Source organism: Zophobas morio, unplaced genomic scaffold (genome assembly GCF_036711695.1).
Source record: "Zophobas morio isolate AGI-343-1 ecotype UQ-CSIRO unplaced genomic scaffold, CSIRO_AGI_Zmor_V1 ptg000014l, whole genome shotgun sequence".
In the NCBI taxonomy this organism is placed as follows: Eukaryota; Metazoa; Arthropoda; class Insecta; order Coleoptera; family Tenebrionidae; genus Zophobas; species Zophobas morio.
This window is the reverse complement of record NW_026972119.1, coordinates 15100793-15125077: the sequence shown is the minus strand read 5'-3', so window position 1 is coordinate 15125077 and position 24285 is coordinate 15100793. Positions and strand designations below refer to the sequence as shown.

At 33.6% G+C, this 24285-nt stretch overlaps 1 protein-coding gene across 1 annotated transcript in view; it reads left to right on the top strand.

Annotated features, from left to right (window-relative positions):
• Positions 1-24285, top strand: part of LOC135128992 (neurotrimin-like) — a 353567-nt gene that overhangs the window by 269027 nt on the left and 60255 nt on the right. The window contains exon 4 of the mRNA XM_064056075.1: positions 1719-1877. Within this exon, the coding sequence (XP_063912145.1) occupies positions 1719-1877 (159 nt within the window). The remainder of the gene's footprint in view (positions 1-1718; positions 1878-24285) is intronic.

Genomic DNA, 24285 nt, shown 5'->3' with positions numbered 1-24285 from the left:
GTTTCATTTTCATCTGGTTTCTTGTCACATTGTTTATTTATTGCGTGGTTGTTCCCAAATACATTTAATACATATGCATATAACATCAATAGTAATAATAAGATTTTTCCTAATAAAATAACCTTTAAAAGCTATTACACTTGGGGCCAGTTTTTACAATATTAAGTTAATTACGCATTTAACGACATATGCATCAACGCCTGATTGGCATAGAGTCGGTCACATGGTACTTTAATCCCGTGTTAAAAATGTAATCGCAATCAAATATTTAATTGAGCTTCTATAAACCGGGTCTTAATCTCCAAAAATTAACATTCCTATTTTTGTTTCGTTTTCTTTTTTCTTTTTGATGTTTTAATCTTTTTCGTTTGTATTTTTCTGTCTTTGTCTTTGCTTAATGCTAATTAGTTAAGTAAATTTTTCGATTAAGCTTTGACATTAACTTTTTTTGTTACTATTCCTCTATTTTTACATTTTTGTGCGATTACATATTTTTTTTCCCTCTAGTTTTCCTGGCTCCGATATTAAATGATTTTTTCTTTCTTTTTTACGTAAACTAAGGAAGCATTGTAATAGGGTTCATCTAACAAAGGGTTATGTTTATGTTTTCTCTACATTTCACCTAGAGTACGAAAATTAGGTCTCCCGTTTCCGTCTGTCTGTCACCTATCTGTCTGCAATCTGTGGGACTATGGATCGTCTGTCTGTTGCCTGTCTGTCTCGTCTATCCGTCGACTATCTAGTGTCCGTCCTCTGTGTCGATTTTTACTAGGCAGATAATCTCCGGGACTACTGGACCCCGCTTTCCATAATTTACACTTACTAGATGTGTATGTACGATAAAAATGTCTGAAATTTAAAATTTGTTGCTGTTCACCTGATTTTTACCTTTCTTCCCAATATTGATCTTTGCCTAGTATCAACTTAGAATTTGTTCTTATATTGTTCTACTGCCAGCTTCTTTAACTTAAGTTTCAAATTTTTATTTAGATATCGACGCCTGCAGACCAGACTTCAAACGGAATTATTTTTTAAATCCTTTGAGCCTTTCGATTTAGTTTGCCTTTTGCTTGAGTCGTTTGTTAGTTTTTATTAGCTCTGTTCCCAGCTAGTTTCTTCTTCAATTTTAAGTTTTGTTTTTCAGTTCATTAATGTTTTTATAATGTTATCAGTAATCTATTGGAATATCCGCAAAGCCAGTTAACATTCTGTTGATTATAATTTTTATTCTTGTTAATTCGGAACTAGATATGCAATTAGTGACTTGATTATTTTCTTGCTACGCTATAACGGATACAGATCCTTCCGGAATTTAAGTCTTTCTTTATATTGATGAACTGTTTTTTTAACTAATAAAATATATTAATTTATGATTTATTTCACGCCGTTCAAAGCTGAACATTTTCAACACCAATAAAGAAGTCTAAATAAAACTGATCACTTTTAGCTATTAAAATCTAACAACAACAATTATCTCAACACGAGCACTCTTCAGATTTTTCATATCGTTCGCTCCCACCCTGTATATCAGCAATTCATCACCAAGACAAATGCGAAAGTGATACATCATCATCCTTTCCCGTCGTTCATGCTACAATGTAATAACCCTCCTCCGAATATCCAGTCGAAATCGTACGACTATTTTCCCCGTAAAAATGTTCAGGTCAGCGGGTTTACGATTCTCTCAGGTCATAATTACGTCCATTTTATGCTTCCAGTTCCGCCAGACATCTTGGACTATCCGACGAGCACTGATATGGTAGTACGAGAAGGATCAAACGTGAGTTTACGATGTGCCGCCACCGGATCCCCGGAACCGACAATAGCCTGGAGGCGGGAAGGAGGCGAGCCGATTCCTCTAGGAAACGGACAAGAAGGTACAGTAACGTGGAATCTTGATGAATCGATCCGGCTCATTGTGTTTTGGAACATACGCGTTTGTTAAGGACGCACTTAACAGGTGGCTGGAAATTTATGGCCGCAAGAGAGCTTAATTACTGGCTAGCGACTGGAGAGTTGTGAAATTGGCGGCTGTTTTTTATGTTCGGTTGTAGCTGCGGACGGGAGATTTCCTCGTAATTAATTGGTCCCAAAGTCACACTTATTTTTTAATCAGTCGGTTGATTTTCGTATAACGCGTGCGTTTTTTACATTGTAGGCCGAAACACGAAATATTTACAAAATGGTTTTTTTAAACGCCGTCCTTAAATAAACTGGAAGTTCCATTAAGTGCCCATTAATTATGTAACTATTACCAAAACTAGCCTGACCATCAGGTGTTCAACTCAACTTCAAACTTTGTCAGGTGTTGTGATTACTATTAATATTAAAACAAAAGACCATTGTAGGCGTAAATGGCTTAAATTTAACGATGATTGATTTTATATTGAAGTCAAGCGATTAAGAAATATTGTGAAAAATAAATAATAAAAAGCTTTTTAGTGCGTGACTGTAGATATGCACGTGCCAAACTTCTGTCCATCATAATCCACTTAAAACAACTACTTTCCCGGACCTTTGAAAAATTACAAGAATCAGTCCTATTTTCAGAAATGGGCAATCCATTTTTACTAGCGAATTACAGTCCTACTTCCATTCTAAGTAACTGTGCGAAAATTTTTGATCAGGCACTATACAGGTTGATTTCGAAATGTGTGCAATAAAAAAAATGGGGAATAGCTGACAATAAAATTTATTGCACTGTGTAGGTTCACGTTCCTGAGTGGTAGATTTCAGTATAAATTGGTAGTGTTTCTTGACTTACCAAAACTACTAATCAATGAATAATGGCACAGAACGACTAGGATTAAGAACCAAACAAGCATCACACTGATAAGCAACGTGCAGAATCATGATAAGGGCCAGTTATGTATCAGTTGGTTACCGTCGTGTATTCGGTTAACGTCAACATGATAAAGCTTTATGGTGTGGCTGATGGAAACTCCGTCGAGCGCGTTCCAAATAGCGCAATTCCGTGTACGCGAACATTTACATCAGTGGTACAGCATCTCCGAGATCATGGTACCTTCAAGCCTCAAACTCAGGATCTTAGCCGTGGTAGGACCGAAAGAATACTGCAAGCTGAAGAACAAATTTTAGAACGCGACGAACAAGACCCTGACATCAGCACTCGCATTAATATATATTTCAAACAATAGCGGATTGCAAACCCTTGAGGAATCCCAGACTCTGTAGGATGGAAGTCAGATTTATAGCTATTTTTATAACAAAATTACTACGATCTTGTAAATAAGAATCAAAGAAGTCAATCAAGGTGTTCGAAAAGCCAATATTAGATAGTTTTTAAGTAGAATTTGATGACTAACCTGTCTAACTGTCAAAGCCTCTGAAGAAATCCTACTAAATAATATCCAACTGGCCTCTTTTGTCTAAGGAATCAGCTATCAAATGCGAGATACAGGTTAGATTAGCTAAAGTCGACCTACTGACAGTAAAACACATGTTGACGATTAGTAAGTATACCCTTCAATTGAAAGCTTATTTGAGAAAATAACACTTCTCTTTTGGTTTTCTATTTTAATTAGTACATTTAGTTTTCTTTATATGATAATTTCTCGTAGAAAAATAAAGATTTTACAATTAAGCTCCTCTCCTCGGCTTACGACGAATAAAAAAATGACCAGAATTGAGATAGGGTGGGCGGGCGGGGCTTATATATTGCCTTGTTTTTCTTAATATACATAGCCATCTTTTCACAACAATAAACTTAAAAAATGGTTAAGATGATACATTTTTGCAAGGAAATATTTATTCTGCAATTATGGGGCGGAGCCAAATTGCAAAATCGACATTTCCTTATACAAATTTTCCATTTTAAACATATTTTAAGTTTCATGTTGTGAAACGATGTCCACACATATTAAAACACAAAGGAAAAATGTAAGCCCGCCCACCCGCCCGGTCTCAGTTGTGATGATTTTTTTTATTCGCCTTGAACCTAAGGGGTGGAGCTTAACTGCAAAATACTTATTTCTTTTCAAGAAATTAAAACCATGCTTTTAAGTTTGAGTATCGTGTTGTTCAAAGAATACTACGTACATTAAGAAAAACAGACCCCGCCCACCCACCCCATCTCAATTGTGATGATCTTTTTTATTCTTAGAAACCTAAAATACACATAAAACGGTACATTTTTGTAAGAAAATATGGATTTTGCAATTAGGCTCCGCCTCTAGGTCTACCAACGAATCAAAACTTCAGTACTATTTAGATAGGGGGGCAAATATGGGTGGGGCTTAATCCTTGGTTTTAATTTTTTCTTAATGTACATAGTGTTCTTTGAATAAGACGATACTCAAAAGCATGCCCTACGTGGTAATTTCTTATAGAGAAATAATAAGAATCTTGCAATTAAATTCCGCCCCTTTGACTTTCGACGATTAAAAAAAATCATTACAATTGAGATAGGACGGGTGGGCGAGACTTATATTTTGCCTTTTTCTTAATATACTTAGTCGTCTTTTCAGAATAAGAAACTTAAAACATATTTAAAATGGTAAATTCTTCTAGACAAATATGGATTTTGGATAACGAATGAAAAGTTCATCACAATTGAAAATTGAGATCGGGGCGGATATGGGTAGGGCCTAATCTTTGGGTTTATTTTTTTTAATATATATTTAGCAGTGTGATAACCCAAACATCCCGCCTTAAATTAACATGTGAAAAAAAAATTAAAGCCCGGGAAAAATTCAAAAACGGTCGCAAACTTGTGGTTGGAAATTACGGCTATATATAAGTTGATAGCGTCGCGTCATCCCGACCGCTCCCCTGACTTTTATTCTAGGTCTGCGTCTTCTGTGCAGATGGCGCAATAAATGCCGCCAGCTCAACTAGGGACCGCACTCTCCACTTCTGCCACGTGTTTCTGTGTTATTTACCTCAATTCCACTTTAAGTGTTCAATTTATATAACTCTGATATCAACTACAATCGAAGTGTTAAAGTTGTAAAAAGAGCAATAAACAACAAAGAATTCTTATGTGAGATTAAGATTGGACATCAGATAATTTATATGATGGAAACATTAATCAACAAAATATTTGCATAAAAAAGAATTAGCAGATTTATAAAAACAAAAAAGATCTGGTGTGAGACAAAACTTGTGCAGACAAAAATATTACGTGAGGTTAGGAACTGCAAAGCACGAAAATTTACGTTCAATTTAAATTACAGAACAAAGAAAATTACTGAGGTTAAAATTACGAGATAAAGAAAAATTGTATGGTGAAAATATTGCAGTATTTGCCAGACTTTATCAACGATTCAAACAAAGAATTTACGTGATATTAAATTATGCCACACTTTATCAAAGATTCGAACAAATAATTTACCTGACGTTAAATTATGCCTTTATCCAAGTGATTGCTTATTTAAAATAATTAGCTTTGAGAATTTATGACGTGGACTGTCCCAGCTTATCTCAAACAAACACAAGATAAATAAACACAAAATACATTCAGCGTCGCGAGAAATGCTTCTCGGTGGTGTACTTTCCAACATGGCGAGAATGGGACAATGTTAAGTTGATTTAACTGTTGTAAATGAATTATTAGCAATCTTGTGCGAAGCATTAAGAAGTGTTATAGTACTTATAATGTAACACTTAACTATAAGCATCCAGAAACCTTATTTATACTTTGATAAACAAAGGATGAGTCCTGACTAAATGAATCTCATGAAATTTCCTAGCAAGTACTTTATCTGAACAGTCTCATGACTCTTAAATTGTATTAGAACTAGTTAACTATTAAAATCCTAACATGATCTGTAAATTTACAAACAACAAAACAAATTGACACCACGTGTTAGCGTCGGTCCAAAAATTCGCATATTTCCGCTTGGAAAAACCCCAAGAATGTAAGAATTAGCTACGCGTGTTGGGGAAACTGTGGCGTCACAGTCGGTCCGATTAATTGTCGGTAAATAAAGCCTTCCCCGTTTTTTTTAACTATCAAACCAACTAAACTTAATCTAACTCCCTAGGAGAGCTACCAACTACCAGAAAAGAACTGAACGTGCACATGATTGCCTATGTTTAACGATTTTAATTAAAATTTGGTCACCACAGTATTCTTCGAACAACACAATAGAAAAAACATGGTTTTAATTTCTAAAGATTTTGCGCCCCTCGGCTCACGACGAATAAAAAAATCATCACAATTGCGATAGGGTGGGTGGGCGGGGCTACATTTTGCCTTTTTTTCTTAATATATGTACACTTTTTTCGGCAGCAAGAAACTTAAAACATGTCTAAAATGGTAAATTTTTGTAGTAATCAACTTAAATCCTCCACTTTTCTTGTACAACCCCTTTGAAATTTTCAACCAACCTAAACTTTAATTTTCTTGAGAAGTGTTAGAGTCGTACCGGTACTACTGGTGGTAAAAATTAAATTAACAACAAACTGTTCCCCAAAAAATAGCAGCAAATTTTGAAATCCCAGCCACGATTTAGAAAAAAAATGTTCCTCATTGCATTTAATTGCCGTTAACAGCCAAATCGCCTGCAAATCTCCAATCCTTTAAAATATATATATATATATTTTTTTTTTGTTTTAATCAGCAGCTGCCACAGATTTAGCACCAAATCCGTCCTTTTGTAATTTATCCCTCCTTCGTAGTCAATATACGAATTAATCCCTCCGAATTAGCAACCACAGTCAAAACTGGAGCTTTTTTGAATGTGTGCAAACAATTCGATTAAACACATGCTTTCAATGAAAGCATTACCGGCAAAGCAAGAGAATGAAACAATTTATTGCACAGTACGCACGTTATTATTTTTGCTAACTATTACAACGGATTTAGATTTACGAATATCTGTTCGTACTGACCCGGTATTATTTATTTATTCAAATTTCGGAATTGCAATGTAATTGCATCGATGTTTTTTGGTGTAAATATTAACGTTTAAAATTATTACCGTGAATGGAAGTTATATTTATGCTTCGTTTACTATTCGTGATGTTTGTGAATGTTAATATATTGCTTCATTTTGTACAAATGCAAAAACTTGTTTAACTTTTATCAACAAAAATAAATTATATTCGAAAGGGTGAAATTAAAATATGAATTAAACGGTCTCTACCGTGGCGTGGCTTCTTTGTGTTCTTTTGTACGTAGCAACTAGTTTCACAACGAAAAGAAAACTAAAAAAGAGCTTAACACCGATGTAGTTCTCCTTTAGAAAATTATTACAGGTTATGATTAATGGAGGTGCCGGGAAAATGAGTTTATCCTAATAATTACCTCCACGTAATGCAGAAACCCGTTAGAAAATATTAAGACAGATCGCGGTGAGGCAGGCCAAATCGAATCTTGCTGTTAAAAACTAAATACAAGATAACTTAAATCACCGATGAAGTTATACTTTCAGCGTCTAAAAAAAGATTTGATCGATACAAACAATTACCCAGTAAACTGAAACAAGTGTTCTTTAAAACTCTTAACAAACAACTTGAAAAACTTCAGCAGACTTGCTTAAACGGTGATAGACTACAAATTAAAATATTAATCATGCATTACAAAGACTGTTCGCAAATCGTTTCGTGTTAGTTTTTTCTTTAAGTGTAGACATCGATATCACAAACAGCTGTATGTGACTGGTATTGTTTCCTTTCATATCAGCATATTGGCGATTAAATAAAGCATACAGAATGTGTTTCCGTCAAAGTTCGTTATTGTTTCAAACCTCGTTTTATATCGACATCGATGTGAGTTATAGAATAGAATTCATAGTGCGAGGAAACGCTGCAGAAAAACTAAATGGAATGATTGCATGATACAGAGTTTCAATATAGACGGTATGGGTAAGAGAGAGAGAGATAGAATACAATATTTTACAATAATAATTTTCCAAAACAACGATTGATCGGTTACCGACCTTTAACCTTGATAAATACTGAGTGTTCATAAAGGTTTGTCCATCAAGTTGATGGCAGTTGACAGCAGTTGACAGTCACAGTCACAAACAAGAATAGTTACAACCACTATTGTGACAAGGTGGCAAAATTTCATTGTTTTTCTGACGCGATTTGATAGAAAAACATTATAAACACTTTGTATATGCGGGATTTCCATAATGGCAATTGCCCCATTATTATCACACAACCTCTAGGATCAAACAAAGAGTACGTCACAAGTAAAAGCTAAAATAATCGTGCATGTTATATACGTGCTCGAAAAAAAAAATTGGTCTAAAGAGTTTAGACAGTACTTCCCTCGCTGTCGGAAACTTGACGACTGCATGCCTATTGTGTTTTTTTTTCTCATTACATTTTTGTAGTGGGAATGTAAAAAAAAATTGTGATGACGTCATCAACATTTTTGCAAGGACACGTATATCAGTTGGGATAGATGTAGTGTAATACTAAGAATAAAATTATTGTATTCCCAAATTTTCGGGAAAATGAATTGTGTCGTTTTGAATATTGATTTGTAATAATCAATAAAATAACGAAACAATTTACTCACGTATACGTATCAGAGGCAACTGAAAATCGTGTATGTATAAACATTCTTAATTTAAGATGACAGGCGTAACAGCATACGTGAGAGTCAAACAGAGAAACTGTAAACAAAACGACCATCGGTTTTATTGCTTCGACTTCCGCTTATTATATAAAACATTGGGTTTTATTTTAATTCTTGACGGTGAAATTCACAATTGGTTGATTATAAACATGTCTATTTCACATTCGCGGAACCAAGTGAACGCATAAAACAAATGCAGGTCTGTAATATTAAAGTCGATGTAAATAAGCGTACTACCCTTATGTTTCAACCGAGTTTTTCCTTTAACAAATTTTGTGTCTACCAAATTGGGTTGGTTGGGGTGTAATACTAATAATAAGTGTTGCCTTTAATTTAATCAATAAAATAAATTGACTTCATTAATTTTTTTTAACCACCTCTTAAGAAAATCTAAAAAATATGAATGGAATGATAAATCACAAGTACAAACTCATCATATTTTTGCATTTTAGATAGGATTTATTCAGCAAAATTTAAGGGTGACGTCATCAATTTTTTTAGGAGGGATGAACAAATACATTTTGAACAAAAGTTTACCATGCTTATAATAACTTTAAAATATTCCCAAGATTTCAAAGCATTCGGCTTTGTAATTCCTGATTAAATCGATAAAATAAATTCACGCCTTCATTAATTTTTTTGAGTCACCCTGCATATGCAAATCCAAAAATATGAATGGAATGATAAATCACAAGTACAGACTCATCATATTTTGTACATTTTAGATACGATTTATTCGGCAAACTTTTGAGCTGACGTCATCAGTTTTTTGTAGAAGATAACTAAATACATTTTGACTAAAAATTTATTATGCTCTTTATAACCTTAAAACATCTGCAAGATTTCAAAGCATTCGGTTTTGTAGTTCCTGATTAAATCAATAAAATAAATTTACGCATTCATTAATTTTTTTGAGTCACCCTGTATATGCAAATCGAAAAAATTTGAATGGAATGATAAATCACAACAAGAGACTCACCATATTTTGTACATTTTAGATAGGATTTATTCAGCAAAATTTTGTGGTGACGTCATAAATTTTTTTGGGGGGACGACCAAATACGTTTTGATCAAAAATTTACCATGCTTATGATAATTTTAAAATATCTTCAAGATTTCGAAGCATTCGGTTTTGTAGTTCCTGAGTAAATCAGTAAAATAAATTTACGCTTTCATTTATTTTCTTGAATCACCCTGTATATGCAAATCCAAAAAATATGAATGGAGTGATAGATCACAAGTACAGACTGATCATATTTTGTACATTTTAGATATGATTTATTCGGCAAATTTTCGAGCTGACGTCATCAAGTTTTTGGAGGGGATAAGCAAATATATTTTGACTAAACATTTATTATGCTCTTTATAACCTTAAAACATCTGCAAGATGTCAGAGCATTCCGTTTTGTAGTTCCTGATTAAATCAATAAAATATATTTACGCATTCATTAATTTTTTTGAGTCACTCTGTATATGCAAATCCAAAAAATATGAATGGAGTGATAAATGACAAGTACAGGCTCATCATATTTTGTACATTTTAGATATGATTTATTCGGCAAACTTTCGAGCTGACGTCATCAAGTTTTTGGAGGGGATAAGCAAATATATTTTGACTAAACATTTATTATGCTCTTTATGGCCTTAAAACATCTGCAAGATTTCAGAGCATTCGGTTTTGTAGTTCCTGATTAAATCAATAAAATATATTTACGCATTCATTAATTTTTTTGAATCACCCTGTATATGCAAATCCAAAAAATATGAATGGAGTGATAGATCACAAGTACAGACACATCATATTTTGTACATTTTAGATATGATTTATTCCACAAACTTTTGAGCTGACGTCATCAAGTTTTTGGAGGGGATAAGCAAATATTTTTTGACTAAAGATTTATGATGCTCTTTATAGCCTTAAAACATCTGCAACATTTCAAAGCATTCTGGTTAGCAGATTAAAAATTAAATTTCAAAATGTTGTTTTATAATTTTGATTTTTTTCCCAAAAATCTGGACGTTTCGGGTGAAAAGTCGATTCAGAGTTGTAAACTACACGTGTAGGACTATGTTATTTTATACAATTGAAAACCCATTTACTATGTACAATTTTGAAGTGACGTCATCGCATTAGTGGTGGGGATGATTAGACAAATTTTGGTTAGCGTTTTACCATCTACATGATATTCTTAATATAAGTACAAAATTTCACAACAATCGGTCCAGTACTTTCGGAGATTATCTGTCTAATAAAAATCCCGGACGGCAGACGGACAGACGTACAGACGGACGGACAGACGGACAGACGGACAGACGGACAGACGGACAGACGGACAGACAGACGGAAATGGGAGACCTATTTCTTCGTCTTCTAGGGGTCATGAAAGATCGAGAAAACGTAAAAGTAGAAAGTCGGCCGACGGACTCGATTACAATACTTCCTTTGCTTACGCTCGCGAAGTAAAAACAAAGAATTTGTGATGAAACTTGTAACTAGTTTCACAAAGAGCACAAGAAAACTATAATGCTTCGAATATTTTTCTAATATTGAAAGTTTTATGTCCTGATCGTGCGGAAATTGGGGTGATTTTCTTCAAAGCCGGTTGTTTAGAAGCCTTGCATAAAATTGTGTGCGATGATTGCAGTTTTATCAACTTAGACGCATTTTTCGCTTAAAGGAGTGTATTTCTTTTGTGGCTGTTTACCTTTTACAAAGCGAAGTTCTCGGGCAAGTTCTTTTGCTACGTGCTTTTTGTGTATAACAAAGGAATGTAATTTTCATCATATAAATTAAAGATGCTTACTTTTGATAAAACTCTCTAATTTCTTAAAAAGCACTGATGAATACGTCGTCGATATTAATAATTTAGCGCACAATGGCATCGAAGTTGGGGCGGATCGCTTTTGCGTCGAACTTTCACTTCGCACCCATTACTGATTAGATAATAAAATTTCCGAGTTTTGAGTAGGCGAACGTCCCAAAACAGGATTATCCGTTTGCGCCCATGTCAAATGTGGCAAATTCGCGGTTGATACCCATCGAAGAAAAACGAAACGATGTCGAGACGTGACTAGAGGTGACGTAGCCTGCATTCCAATTATTGTGTTAAAATTTATATCTCCCGGTCGGCTTAATATTGGGTTTGCGTTCGCGATGGATTAATCCGTCGCTTTTCGTAATATATGCACGGCATAAACATAACAATGAATGTAAAGGCTGAACATAATGTATGCATGGTTGGTAACATAAACACGGATTCGTGCAACAATACAGACATTTGAGTGGAATGAGTGCGATGATTTAGGGCCGGAGCGGGGCCGGTTCCGGTCGGCCGGCCCGGAGCCGGCCGTTCCGCCCTTAGTCCACTCATTTACACCTCCTTCTCGCACCATTACGTTCTTGCGGCGGTGCTCCTTGGACGGGCTATTGTTTAGAGCATTCATTAAGATCGGCGATAATCGCCGCTGCCATAACTTACCAGCTCTACAAGCACGCCTTCTTGTTAATGAAGTACTTAGATAGCACAGCGGGAAATTTCTACTATTTAAATGAGTCATAAATAAGCCGTTTTAAAATAGCTCAGGCTAAGAAAGGGCCGCTATCGCGACCTGCACGACTCGACCTCTTTTGTTTTTCGCAATCCCTCCAACAATAACAGGACTAATTTGAAAAGCCACGTGCCACAAATGCGGCGAGCCGCAAGCCCTGATGAGCGTTTGTTTTGTTGCCGCTGCTCTACGTCCGATGCATTTCTTCACTTTATTCCGGAGACGGTTTTATTCGTCGCTGAAGGAAAATAAAGTCGGCGAATGCCGGCTTTTTCGAACCGTAAAAGCCACGTCATATGAATATATTATTTGTAAGCATATACTAGCTTTCGAAAAAAAGAATAAAAAATTTAGCTGAGAATAAAACTTTAACACTAGTTTTTCTCGACCGGAAACGGCAAGTGTAAAAGAGATTATTTTAAAATAGGGTCAACCACGCACCTTTACTACGAAACACTTGCTACTAATAATAGTCAAATCCTCACATGTAATATTTTAATAGTAATGCATATACTTTAGAACTGGTGTTCATTTAAAAATTCATCAAGTTGCCATTGATTTTTCTTATTTTTTTGAAGTATGTCTGCGCTGCAATTCAAATTAAATTTCATCTAACCGGACTTTTTCCAATCTAGTAAGTGAGGTGAGTAAATAAGACTATTTTTTTTAATTTGTATTAAAAAGAGCTTTGATAAGTATCAGAATAAATGTTGAAAATATTTTTATGAAAAAATTATAAGTTGTCAAATCACAGCACTACAAACTGTGAAACTACAACTTCAGCTGCAAGTCGGCGAGTGCTGATGTCGGGCTCTTCTTCGTCGCGTTCCAAAATTTGCTCTTCAGCTTGCAGTATTCTTTGTGTCCGATCACGGCCACGATCGTGAGTTTGAAGTTGAAGGTACCATGATCTCGGGGATGCTGTACCACTGATGCAAATGTTCGCGTACACCATAAAGCATTACCGTATCGACACACAATTGGATTAGTTGGTGGCAGGGAATAAACCCTATTTATTGTGTAAAGTATCCCATGCCGTTTTATTTACTCTTGTTTCACGGGCGCTCACCACCTAAAATCCGTGTCTCCAGCTTTAGAGCAACCCCGGCGCTCTGGAGAAAATAATATGGTTGATAACTATAGAGGCGTTTGCAATCAGTCTGCAACTCCTAAATTACTGGATTGTATTGTAACTAAGCAGCTCCAATAGATATCCTCATCCATTATATCAACTAAACAACACCGTTTTTGTGATAAAAGATCAACGTTATCGAATCTTCTCGAACACATCAGGTAGATTCCGTGTACACGGATTTTGCAAAGGTTTTTGATCGTGTCAGTCATAGATTTATAATATCGAAATTACATAAATTAGGCTTTAAAAATGACACGGTTAAATGGTTATTGTCTTTCGTATTGAATAGAAGTCAACAGGTCCGTATTAGCAACTTTGTATCTGCTCCTTTCTCAGTTCCCTCAGGTGTACCTCAGAGTACACATTGTGGACCTAATCTATTCCTACTGTTTGTAAATGACCTAACAAGTTGTTTTCAACACTCGAGCTGTTTGCTTTATGCTGGTTGCTGTTCAATTTAAAAAAATGCTGCATTATTTCATTTTGTAACATACAGACAAGCATCAATTTTGATTATATACTAGAAAATCAGTCCGTGGTTGGTGTTGCTGAAATCAAAGATTTGGGTCTGATTTTTGGCAGGTCTTTTTCTTTTAAAAGTCATTTTTCTTATATCTGTAATAAAGCTTTGAAAATGTGCGGTTTTATTTGGCGGAATTGCAAAAATTTGTCACCCTTGGCTTTAAAATCTTCATACTGTTCTTTGGTTCAATCCCATTTTAATTATTTATATATACAGTTGTGATGATTTTTTTATTCGTCGTGAGTCGAGGGGTGGAGCTTAATTGCAAAATCTGCGTTTTCTACAATTTACCATTTTGAACGTGTTTTAAGTTTCTACAAATAAAAAAAATCATCACAATTGAGATCATTGAGATTGGTTCTCGGCGAATAAAAGAAATCATCACAATTGAGATAGGGTGGGTGGGCGGGCTTAAACTTTGACTTTTCGTTTTAATATGTGTAGACTTCTTTTCACAACAAGAAACATAAAACATGTTTAAAATGGAAAATTTGTATAAGGAAATATCGATTTTGCAAATAGGCTCCGCCCCACAATTGCAAAATCCATACTTTCTTTAAGGTTTCTAGAGATTTTAGAGATTCTAGCGATTATGAAGTTTTTGGTGATTCTGTGTGTGTTAAAGATTCTGGAGGTTCTAAACATTCCATGGATTTCTGGGGATTCTCTAGGTACTGAAGATTCTGGAGATTCTAAATATTCTGGAGATTTTAAAGATTCAAGAAATTCTAGGAATTCCAAAAATTCTAGAGATTCTACAGATCCTAAAAATTCCAAGGAATCCACAGCGGTTGCAGCAATTCTAGAGATGCTAAAGATTTTAGAAACGCTAGAGGTTTTAAGGAATCTAGAAGCTTTGGAAAGTCTGGAAATTCTAGAAGTTCTGTATATTATAGAAATTTGAGGGGTTATAGAAATTCTACGTGTTTTAAGGGTTCTAGAAATTTTGTAAATTCTGAAAATTCTAGAGAAAATTATGGAGAGGCAAAAAATTCTGGATTTTAAAGATTCTAGAGTTTCTAAAGATTCAGGAGATTCTAAAGATTCAAGAAATTCTAAAAAATTCAAAAATTCGAGAGAAATTCTTAAAATTTTCTAGATCCTGAAGATGTTAAAGATTCTAAAGAATTCAAGAAATCCGACTCAAGCGGTTCTAGGGATTAGAGATTCTAAAGCTTCGAAAAATTTTAGAAATCCGAAAAATTCTAGAAATTTTAAAATTTCTGCAACTTTAAAAGTTATGGAGAGGCGAAAGTTTCTGAATTCTAAAGATTCTAGAAATTCTAAGGATTCAAGAGATTCTAAGGGTTCAAGAAATTCTAAAAATTGCAAAAATTCTAGAGATTCTAAAGATCCTAAAAGTTCCAAGAAATCCACAGCGGTTGTAGCAATTCTAGAGATGCCAAAGATTCTAGAAGCTCTAGAGGTTTTAAAGAATCTAGAAGCTCTGCAAAGTCTTTAAATGCTAGAAGTTCTGTAGATTATAGAAATTCGAAGAATTATAGAAATTCTAGAGATTTTAGAAATTCTACATGTTTTAAGGGTTCTAGAAATTTTGGAAATTCTGAAAATTCTAGAGAAAATTATGGAGAGGCAAAGGATTCTGGATTTTAAAGATTCTAGAGTCTCTAAAGATTCAGGAGATTCTAAGGATTCAGGAAATTCTAAATATTTCAAAAATTCGAGAGATTAATGATGTTAGAAATTTTTTAAATTTTCTAGATCCTGAAGATGTTAAAGATTATAAAGAATTCAAGAAATCCAAAGTTTTAGAGTTTAATGGTTCTAAAGACTCGAAGAAATCCCACTCAAGTGGTTCTAGGGATTAGAGATTCTAAAGCTTCGAAACATTTTACAAATCCGAAAAGTTCTAGAAATTTTAAAAATTCAACAACTTCTAGAGATTTTAGAAGTTCTAGAGAATATGAAGATTCTGGTGATTCAAGGGTTTAGAGTTTAGCAGTTCCAGCAATTCTAGAGATTAGAGATTCTAAAGATTCGAGAAAATCTGAAAATTCTAGAAATTCTAGAGATTCTAGAGATTCTACACATCATAAAGATTCTAGACGCTCTAGAGGTTTTGAAGAATCTAGAAGTTCTGGAAATTCTGGAAATGCTAAAACTTCTGCAGATTATAAAGATTCGAGGAATTCTGGAAATTCCAAAAATTCCAGACATTCTAGAAATTCTAAGGATTCATGTTTTAAGAGTTCCAGAAATTTTGAAGATTCTGAAGATTCTAGAGGTTCTATACATTCTAGAGAAAATTATGGAGTGGCAAAAGTTTCTGAATTCTAAAGATTCTAGAAGTTCTAAGGATTCAAGAGATTCTAAGGATTCAAGAAATTCTAAAAATTGCAAAAATTCGAGAGAAATTCTTGGAATTTTCGAGATTCTGAAGATGTTAAAAATTCTAAAGAGTCCAAGAAATCTACAGTTTTAGAGTATATCGGTTCCAGAAATTCTAGCTATTGTAGTAGTTTTAGAGCTTCTAGAGGTTCTGGGAGACTCTAGAAATGCTGAAAATTCTGAAAATTTTAATGGTTCTAAAGACTCCAAGAAATCTAACTCAAACGGTTCCAGTAAATCTAGGGAATAGAGATTCCAAAGCTTTGGAAAATTTTTGACATTTTAAAGTTACAAGTTCTAGAGATTTTAGAGATTCTAGATATTATGAAGATTCTGGTGATTCTTTAGATGTTACTTAAACATTCTGGAGATTCCAAAAATTGCAATAAATTCAAAGGTTCATAGTTTAGCAGTTCTAGCAATTCTAGATACTCTAAAAATTCTAAAAATTCCAAAGATTTTACGGATTATAAAGATTTTAAGAAATCCAAATTTTTAGAGTTTAGCAGTTCCATAAATTCTAGAGATTGTAGATTCTAAAGATTCAAGGAATTCTAGTAATTCAAAATTCCAGAGATTTTAAAGATTCTAGAGATTCTAGAGGTTTTAGAGATTTTGGAAATTCCAAAGATTGTTATTCAAAGAATACCATGTATATTAAGAAAAAATTAAAGCCAAAGGTTAAGCCCCACCGTGTTGAGCCCAATTTCTAACGTTGATTGTGACAAAGTAGAAAAAGTACAAAATAAATTTCTCAGGGCTGTTGAATTTAAATTTTGTTACAGTCATGTTAAGAGTGATAGTTAGTTGAATAATGGATAAAATGTGTTCGACGACGTATTTCTGACATTGAGAGCCCATATCTCCTAGGTTGTCTTTCTTTTCTACTGCCTGAGTTTAAATTGATTTTATTTCTTTTAATAATAAGTGTAGACTGTAGAGTATTGTATTATCTATGGTAAAATGGAGATTTTCCGTGAAATATATATTATATTACTCCCCTATATTACATTATGTTATATAATTTAGTTCAAATCAAAGGGACAGTTCTTGTACCAAACATTCGTTGCTTTCCAGTCCTTATTTGGTGTCAAAAATAAACAATAAAAAAACTAAACCCATCATGACAAATTGTTTTATCGTTGTGCCTTCTGGTTCAGTTTCTATAATATTTTAGACACGTGTGTCGAAAAAAAAATGCAACAAGCGGTGCAGTAATCTCTGTGGGTGATTTGTTCGCGATAACTCATCTACAAAATAAAACCGATTTTAATAGGTCGAACTAATACAGGGCTTCTATCGCGACCCACAGGACTCTTTTGTTTTTCGCAGTATCCTCGACATATTGTCGAGGATACTGCACGATTAATTTACAAAGCCACGTGTCACAAATGCGACGGGCCACAAGAACTGACAACCATGTGTTTTATTACCACTGCACTACGCTTGATGCATCTTTAATTTTATTTAATAATGTTCAAAGCAGTGACTGTGTGTTATTTCATATGTATAATTTGCTCCAGTCTGCAGGCTATTTTATTATGAAGTGTACTACACTTCGTATAGCAGAAAGGTAAAAGGAGGAATATTGCGTTTTTCAAACCATCAACACCACATTATAGGAATTGTTTTGTGCTATTTATAAGCATACAGAAGGAAAGAGTTCCCTTATATTTTTCGTTTTGACCGGAGACGACCTGACTGGAAATTGTTCACCTTCAATTAAAAAAAACAGAGTTCTAATTATTACTGCACACTGGAAAATGCAAGTCCAATGTATTATATTACGGTTTTGTCCATTATTTTAATTAAATTACTGTGTGGCACTGATTACAAAAACCATATGCTGTGCTTTCCAGGAAACAATATTTCTAAAAAACGAAGAGTCGAGCTTTCAGCGGAGCGTTATTAAAAGCAGGCGATTTTAATTAAATATCACTTATTAATTTCTTTGAAAGACCACCATCCGGCTGACTTCACCGTGAACATTTAACGTTAGCAAGCATCATTTGCATTTGTTTAATTCCTCCACGACTCACACAGCTCACCCGACCCCTGGAGTTACCATACTTCTAAGTGAGCGAACCCAGACGTTCCAACGACGTAAAAACGTAAAAATCCAAAATTCTAGATAAACCGAATGAAAAGAGATTAAAAATAGATTAAAAATAAAAATATTGGAAATACAAGAACTGTTCGTCTAACTATTCAGCATAAACGTCTCCTCAGAATGTCGGGTCGCTAGTAAAATGATACTAACGGAACAAAATACTACAACAAATTCCCGGCAATAATCATCTAAAATATCAGCTAAATGTGGCGCACGAAGTTGAGCGTCACAACGCTTCGCTGATCCTAAGAAACACAATTATTATTTCTGTCAACACTGAATTTATATTATCTGATCTCGACGTTGTGTCTACATTAGAGTGTAATTTTAAATTTGTGTTTTCTCATCAGATATGCTCCAATCCTTTGCGGCAATCTTCACGCTATTACGAGCAAATACTTAACCTTTCGTTCCCTGCTAGATTTCACACCAGAATCGAAAACCAAAACGACAATAATAATTAAAGACATCGCGTAACGAGCGAGACGCGAACTAACATTATATTTAGGTACGCGAGTTTCCTAATCAATTTCGCTCTCCCTGCGTACTAAAACGAAATCTTGTACTCATCTTATTTCCATTTTCCATGAAGATACTTAATGTGTATAGCGGCCATAACATGAACAAATTTAAGAAGGGCCAGGGCTTGCGACCCAACACAAAAGAAATAAAACATAAAACACATAAAAACTACCCTCTTAACTCCAGATGGGCCATCTCCGGGACACTTATTACTGGATTATTTTGCCCCTCAACTAACACCTTTTTGTAAAGAAAAATCTCGATGTCACGCAAGATGTTGTTGCAATTGTGTAAATTAGAATTTAGTGAAAAAGCTCCAACTGTAAGCAAACGCGACGAACAGGGCGAATATTGTTCAATATTAACGGAAAAATGGTTGCGCAGACAAATGAAGAGCTAAACCTATTAGTGAAGCTAACAACTTTCATTAGGCACATCTAAACTTAATTAAATATTCGTTACGTGTTTCCAATTTTCATTTAGAGCTTTTTATTGAGCTTCCGTCTATTGGAACTATGTATGGGTTGGTTTACCATTCAGTAATATGTAAAAATAAACCGTTTTGGAATTAATTTTCTTGTTTTAATATAATAACTGGAACAAATTTTATCTCATAAAGCGAAGCGCACATTATTTATTTTTCTCTCGTAGTCGGAGCGTAATTGACTCTATTTTTATGGCCTTCACTTCACCAAATTTATGAGCACAGTCACAAACTGCAAACCATTAAAAACTTCGATCAGGAGTGTATATACGGCTGTAATTAATAGCGACATGAAAAATGCATTAAAATTGACTGCGATCTTTAATTTATCCGATGCAGGAGAGAACGAATCGAAATTCAGCATAGTTACTTCGGAAGACTTCGCACACTATAAAGGGATATAGATAGTTTTAAAATAAAGTTTTTCTGTTCCCCTTTTCCTGTTTCTCTTTTCTCAATTTGTTTCTTGTCTACGTTTTTTGCGTCGTCCCGTTTCCTAAGTGATTACTAAATTCTTTTCTATGAAATGTTCCTACAATATGTCTTGTGTGACAGTTGTTATTAACATTGTTCGTCGAAATAATTGAGTTATCTGTTGTTTTTTTGTAAACTTTTGACAAATTCGTCTTCTAGAAGGTCTTCCGACAGCTTGATAATCCATTTTAATTGTCTGATACCTTCCGGAGACTACTAAGCTCCGCTGTGATTGATAATAGTGCTGCTAAGTTTGGCTTGTTGCATTTCCAAAAGGTCGCGTGGGTTCCAACTTTGCAGACGTTTCCTCTAAATAAATTATTTCGAAATCAAATATTCGTTTGAATGTCAATTTACTTTTCTATTACATGGTGCCTTCAGTATTGACGCAATTTTTTGACGGTTTTTATTTCCTTTTTTGTCACGTTTTCTTGCTCCCTTTCGTTATTGCTTTTTTGCAGTTTTTCACATCCACGCAACGCCAGATATACTCACAGCAGAGCAGTGCGCATGCCCACGATGTTTTTTGAGTACTCACACGGAGGATGGACAGTTGTCAAGCTTATAATTATAATTGCCAAGTATAACTACATACAAAAGATCCGAATTAAGTTTTTAGGAAACAAAAAAAAAAACAGACGAATACAATTTTATGTTGGGTAAAGTGAGCTGATTTGACCTAAGCTGGATTTAGTACTCCTCTAGGGAGCCCTACCCACTAAAAAAAACCCTTGTTTCTCGTTTTTGTATTATCAGGTTCCAGTCGGCCGTATTAAAAGTAGTCTTGACATCTATTAGAATTATCGTACACTATTTGCAGAATGTCTCCATATACCCTTTTCGCAATGTTGCTTATCAGACATTTTTGGGCTGAATCCATACTGTCTTCTTTATTCTCAGCCATGATCACCGCCACTAAATCGTGAGCGTAGCAGATTCGTAACCCCCTCCAGTACGTCTATCTTCATTGCGTCATCGTACAAGATGTTCTACAGGATCGGCCCCAGTACTGAACCCTGTGGAACGCCTCCTCGTACCTCAATGAATTTATTTCTGTCAATCTGGATCTTTCTTTTTGTAAAATAATCTTTTATAGTGTTTCCAAATACGTGCTCCCCTTTGCTCTAGATTCTCGACTATGTTGCCATTTGAAAATCATGCTATATTCACCAGTTTTAAATTAATTTCCTACCTTCCTTACGATTTCTGTTCTACTTCTACCATAGGTAAAAAAAAATAAATAGTATTTCGCTAATTACTATTTAAAATATGAATAAGAAGACATTCCGTCATCATGAATTAGAAGAAATTCCGTCACACGAACACTTTTAGTGAGTTAATTTTTTTTATAGATTTTAAGACGTTTTGTTGTTGATACATGGCATTTCTTTTACAAATTACTAAATAACTCTCATATTCTTTGGAAGGAAAATCCCCTTTAGTTCCTATTCCTGTTATCATCTGGTAATTATTTTTTGCAAATTTTTATTTTCATGCTTCTTATAAAAAAAATTCATTACTTTGCTTAAAATGTCAGCTTCTGTATGTATTCGAAGATTTACGTGATCTTTTTTCCAATTTATTTTGAACAACACATTTTTTTATCACGATTTTACATTTCATTACTTGTTATCCCTAACAATATTCCTGACAAATTTACGGTTTCAGGATACTCCTGTTTTCGCTCTTTGCTTTAAATGTGTTTTCTACTCCCTGCTTTCTAATTTTCTGTTATAATTACTTTTTTTTTCACTAGTCTGCAATATTTAGCGCATTAATTATGTATAATTTATTTTTCTCTTGGAAAGTTTTGTTTGATTTGCATTTCTTAACTCCAGTCTTGTTAGCAAATATACATTTCTCGGTTTGTGTGTACAGAGTATTAATTACGAAATTTATTTTTGATGTCAATATTTCTACAGATTTTTTTTAATCAATTCATACTTTGGAACTGTCCGACTATTTAACGATAACAGCAGACACCTACATTGTACAACAAGTCTGAATTTAACATTAACCATAAATATCCAAACCGAAGCGAGTTTCTTTTAAATGTTAAACGTCAAGTAAAGCTGATTGTTTCCAACTGCAACGAAAACATTTCCAGGCTCCAGTATTTCATAATCAGAACTTTATTCTGCTTAAAGTCAATGAGACTTTCGTCACTAAATCTGAAAATTAAAAGTTGATTAAAAAAAATTAAACACTCATGGGCATCATCAGCACTCAGTTTGTTTTGATGCAGATTTACATTTCAAATTAAACCATACATACCATGGCAAAATTTCTAAACCATGGAAAAATCATGTTCAAAATATTCAAATTCTCACATATTGTCCCAAAATCTTTACTGAATACGCATGAAGAGAGATTAAATATGTGCATCAAACTACTTGAAGACAGTTAAATTCCGCTGTTGTAAAAACACTTGAAGACATAAGGATGGCAAATCGTTAATCACAATTTATTCGTTCATCAATTTATCGTTTTTTAAATTTTATATTTTCCGATTTTTAAGCTTCTCGGTTTTTAAATTTTTCAATTTTTTAATTTTATCAAATTGTCGATTCCTCGATTTATCGAGATTTCGAGGTTTCGATTTTTCGATTTTTCGATTTTTTAATTTTTCTTTTTTTTTAATTCAATTTTCTCAGTTTTTCAAATTTTTATTTTTCGGTTTTGGGCTACTTCGATTTTTCGATTTTTATAATTCTTCATTTTTCATTTTTTCGACTTCTGGACTTTTCGATTTCTCGATCTTTGATGTTTCAATTTTACAATTATTCGATTTTCGATGTTTCGATTTCTCGGTTTTCCAATTTTTCGACTTTTCAGTTCGTCGATTTTTCAATTTTGTGTCTTTTTTAATTATTTCATTTCTCGACTATTTGGTTTTTCATTCTTTAAAATTTTCCGATTTCTCGATTTTTCAAGTTTTCGATGTCTCAATTTTTCAACACTCTTTTCCATATCTAGATTTTTAATTTTCGGTACTTTAATTTTAGATTTTTCAACTTCTTGATTTTTCAGTGTCTCAATTTTTCGTTGTTTTTATGTTTCAATTTTTCGATGTTTCCATTTCTGAATTTCTCCGTTTTTTAATTTTTCAACTAGTTCCAATTTGCCAAATTTGTATCTTTCGAAATTTTGGATTTTCCATTTTCCCATTTTTCGATTTTTCGATTTTAGAATTTTCGTATTTTTAACATTCGCTATTTTAAAATTTTTTATTTACTGATTTTTCGATTTTCGAATTGCAGATTTCCGAACTTTTCGAATTTTCGATTTCTTGATCTTTGATGTTTCAATTTTACAATTGTTCGATTTTCGGTTTTCCAATTTTTCGACTTTTTAGTTCGTCGATTTTTCAATTTTTCGTTTTTCTTTTATTATTTCATGTCACGACTATTTGGTTTTTCAATCTTTAAAATTTTTCGAATACTCGAATTTTCAAGTATCCTATTTCTCGGTTTTACAACACTTTTTCCGTCTCTAGAATTTTAAATTTTCGGTACTTTCTTTTTAGATTTTTCGACTTCTCTATTTTTTTAATTTTTCAATTTTTCAATGTTCCCATTTCTCAGTTTCTCGGTTTTTTAATTTTTTGACTTGTCGGCTTTCCAGTTTGCCAAAATTTTAGCTTTCGAAATTTTGAATTTTCCATTTTCCCACTCTTCAAATTTTCGATTTTTCGATATTCGATTTTTTTAAATTTCGTTTTCTTGATATTTCAGTTCTTCCATTTTTCTTCTGTTCGATTATTATTCGATTTTAGAATTTTCGAATTTTTGACTTTCGCGATTTTAAATTTTTTCATTTTTTGGTTTCTCGATTTTCGACTTGCAGATTTCCGAATTTTAACGTTTTCGAGATCTCAGATTTTCCTTTTTTTTTTTAATTTAATTCATCGAGTTTTCGATTTCTCGATGTTGGATGTTTCAATTTTGCAATTGTTCGATTTTCGATGTTTCGATTTGTCGGTTTCCAATTTTTCGATTTTTCAGTTCGTCGATTGTTCAATTTTGCGTTTTTTTTTTTATTATTTCATTTCTCGACGGTTTGTTTTTTCATTCTTTACATTTTCTTGCGATTTTCGATGTCTCAATTTCTCGTTCTTTTTATGTTTCGATGTCTCCATGTTTTAATTTTTCAATTTTTCGATGTTTCCATATACCAGTTTCTGGGTTTTTTTATTTTTCAACTTGTCGGCTTTCCAATTTGCCAAATTTTCAGCTTTCGAAATTTATAATTTTCCATTTTACCATTTTTCGAATTTTCGAATTTAGAATTTTAGAATTTTTGACTTTCGCGACTTTAAAATTTTTTATTTATTGATTTCTCGATTTCTCGATCTTTGGTGTTTCAATTTTGCAATTGTTCGATTTTCGATGTTTCGATTTCTCGGTTTCCAATTGTTCGAGTTTTCAGTTCGTCGATTTTTCAATTTTTCGTTTTTTTTATTATTTTTTTATTTATTTTTTCGATTACTCAAATTTTCAAGTTTCCTATTTCTCAAATTTTCAACACTTTTTCAATCTCTAGATATTTAAATTTTCTCGATTCTTCGATGTCTCGATTTCTCGAT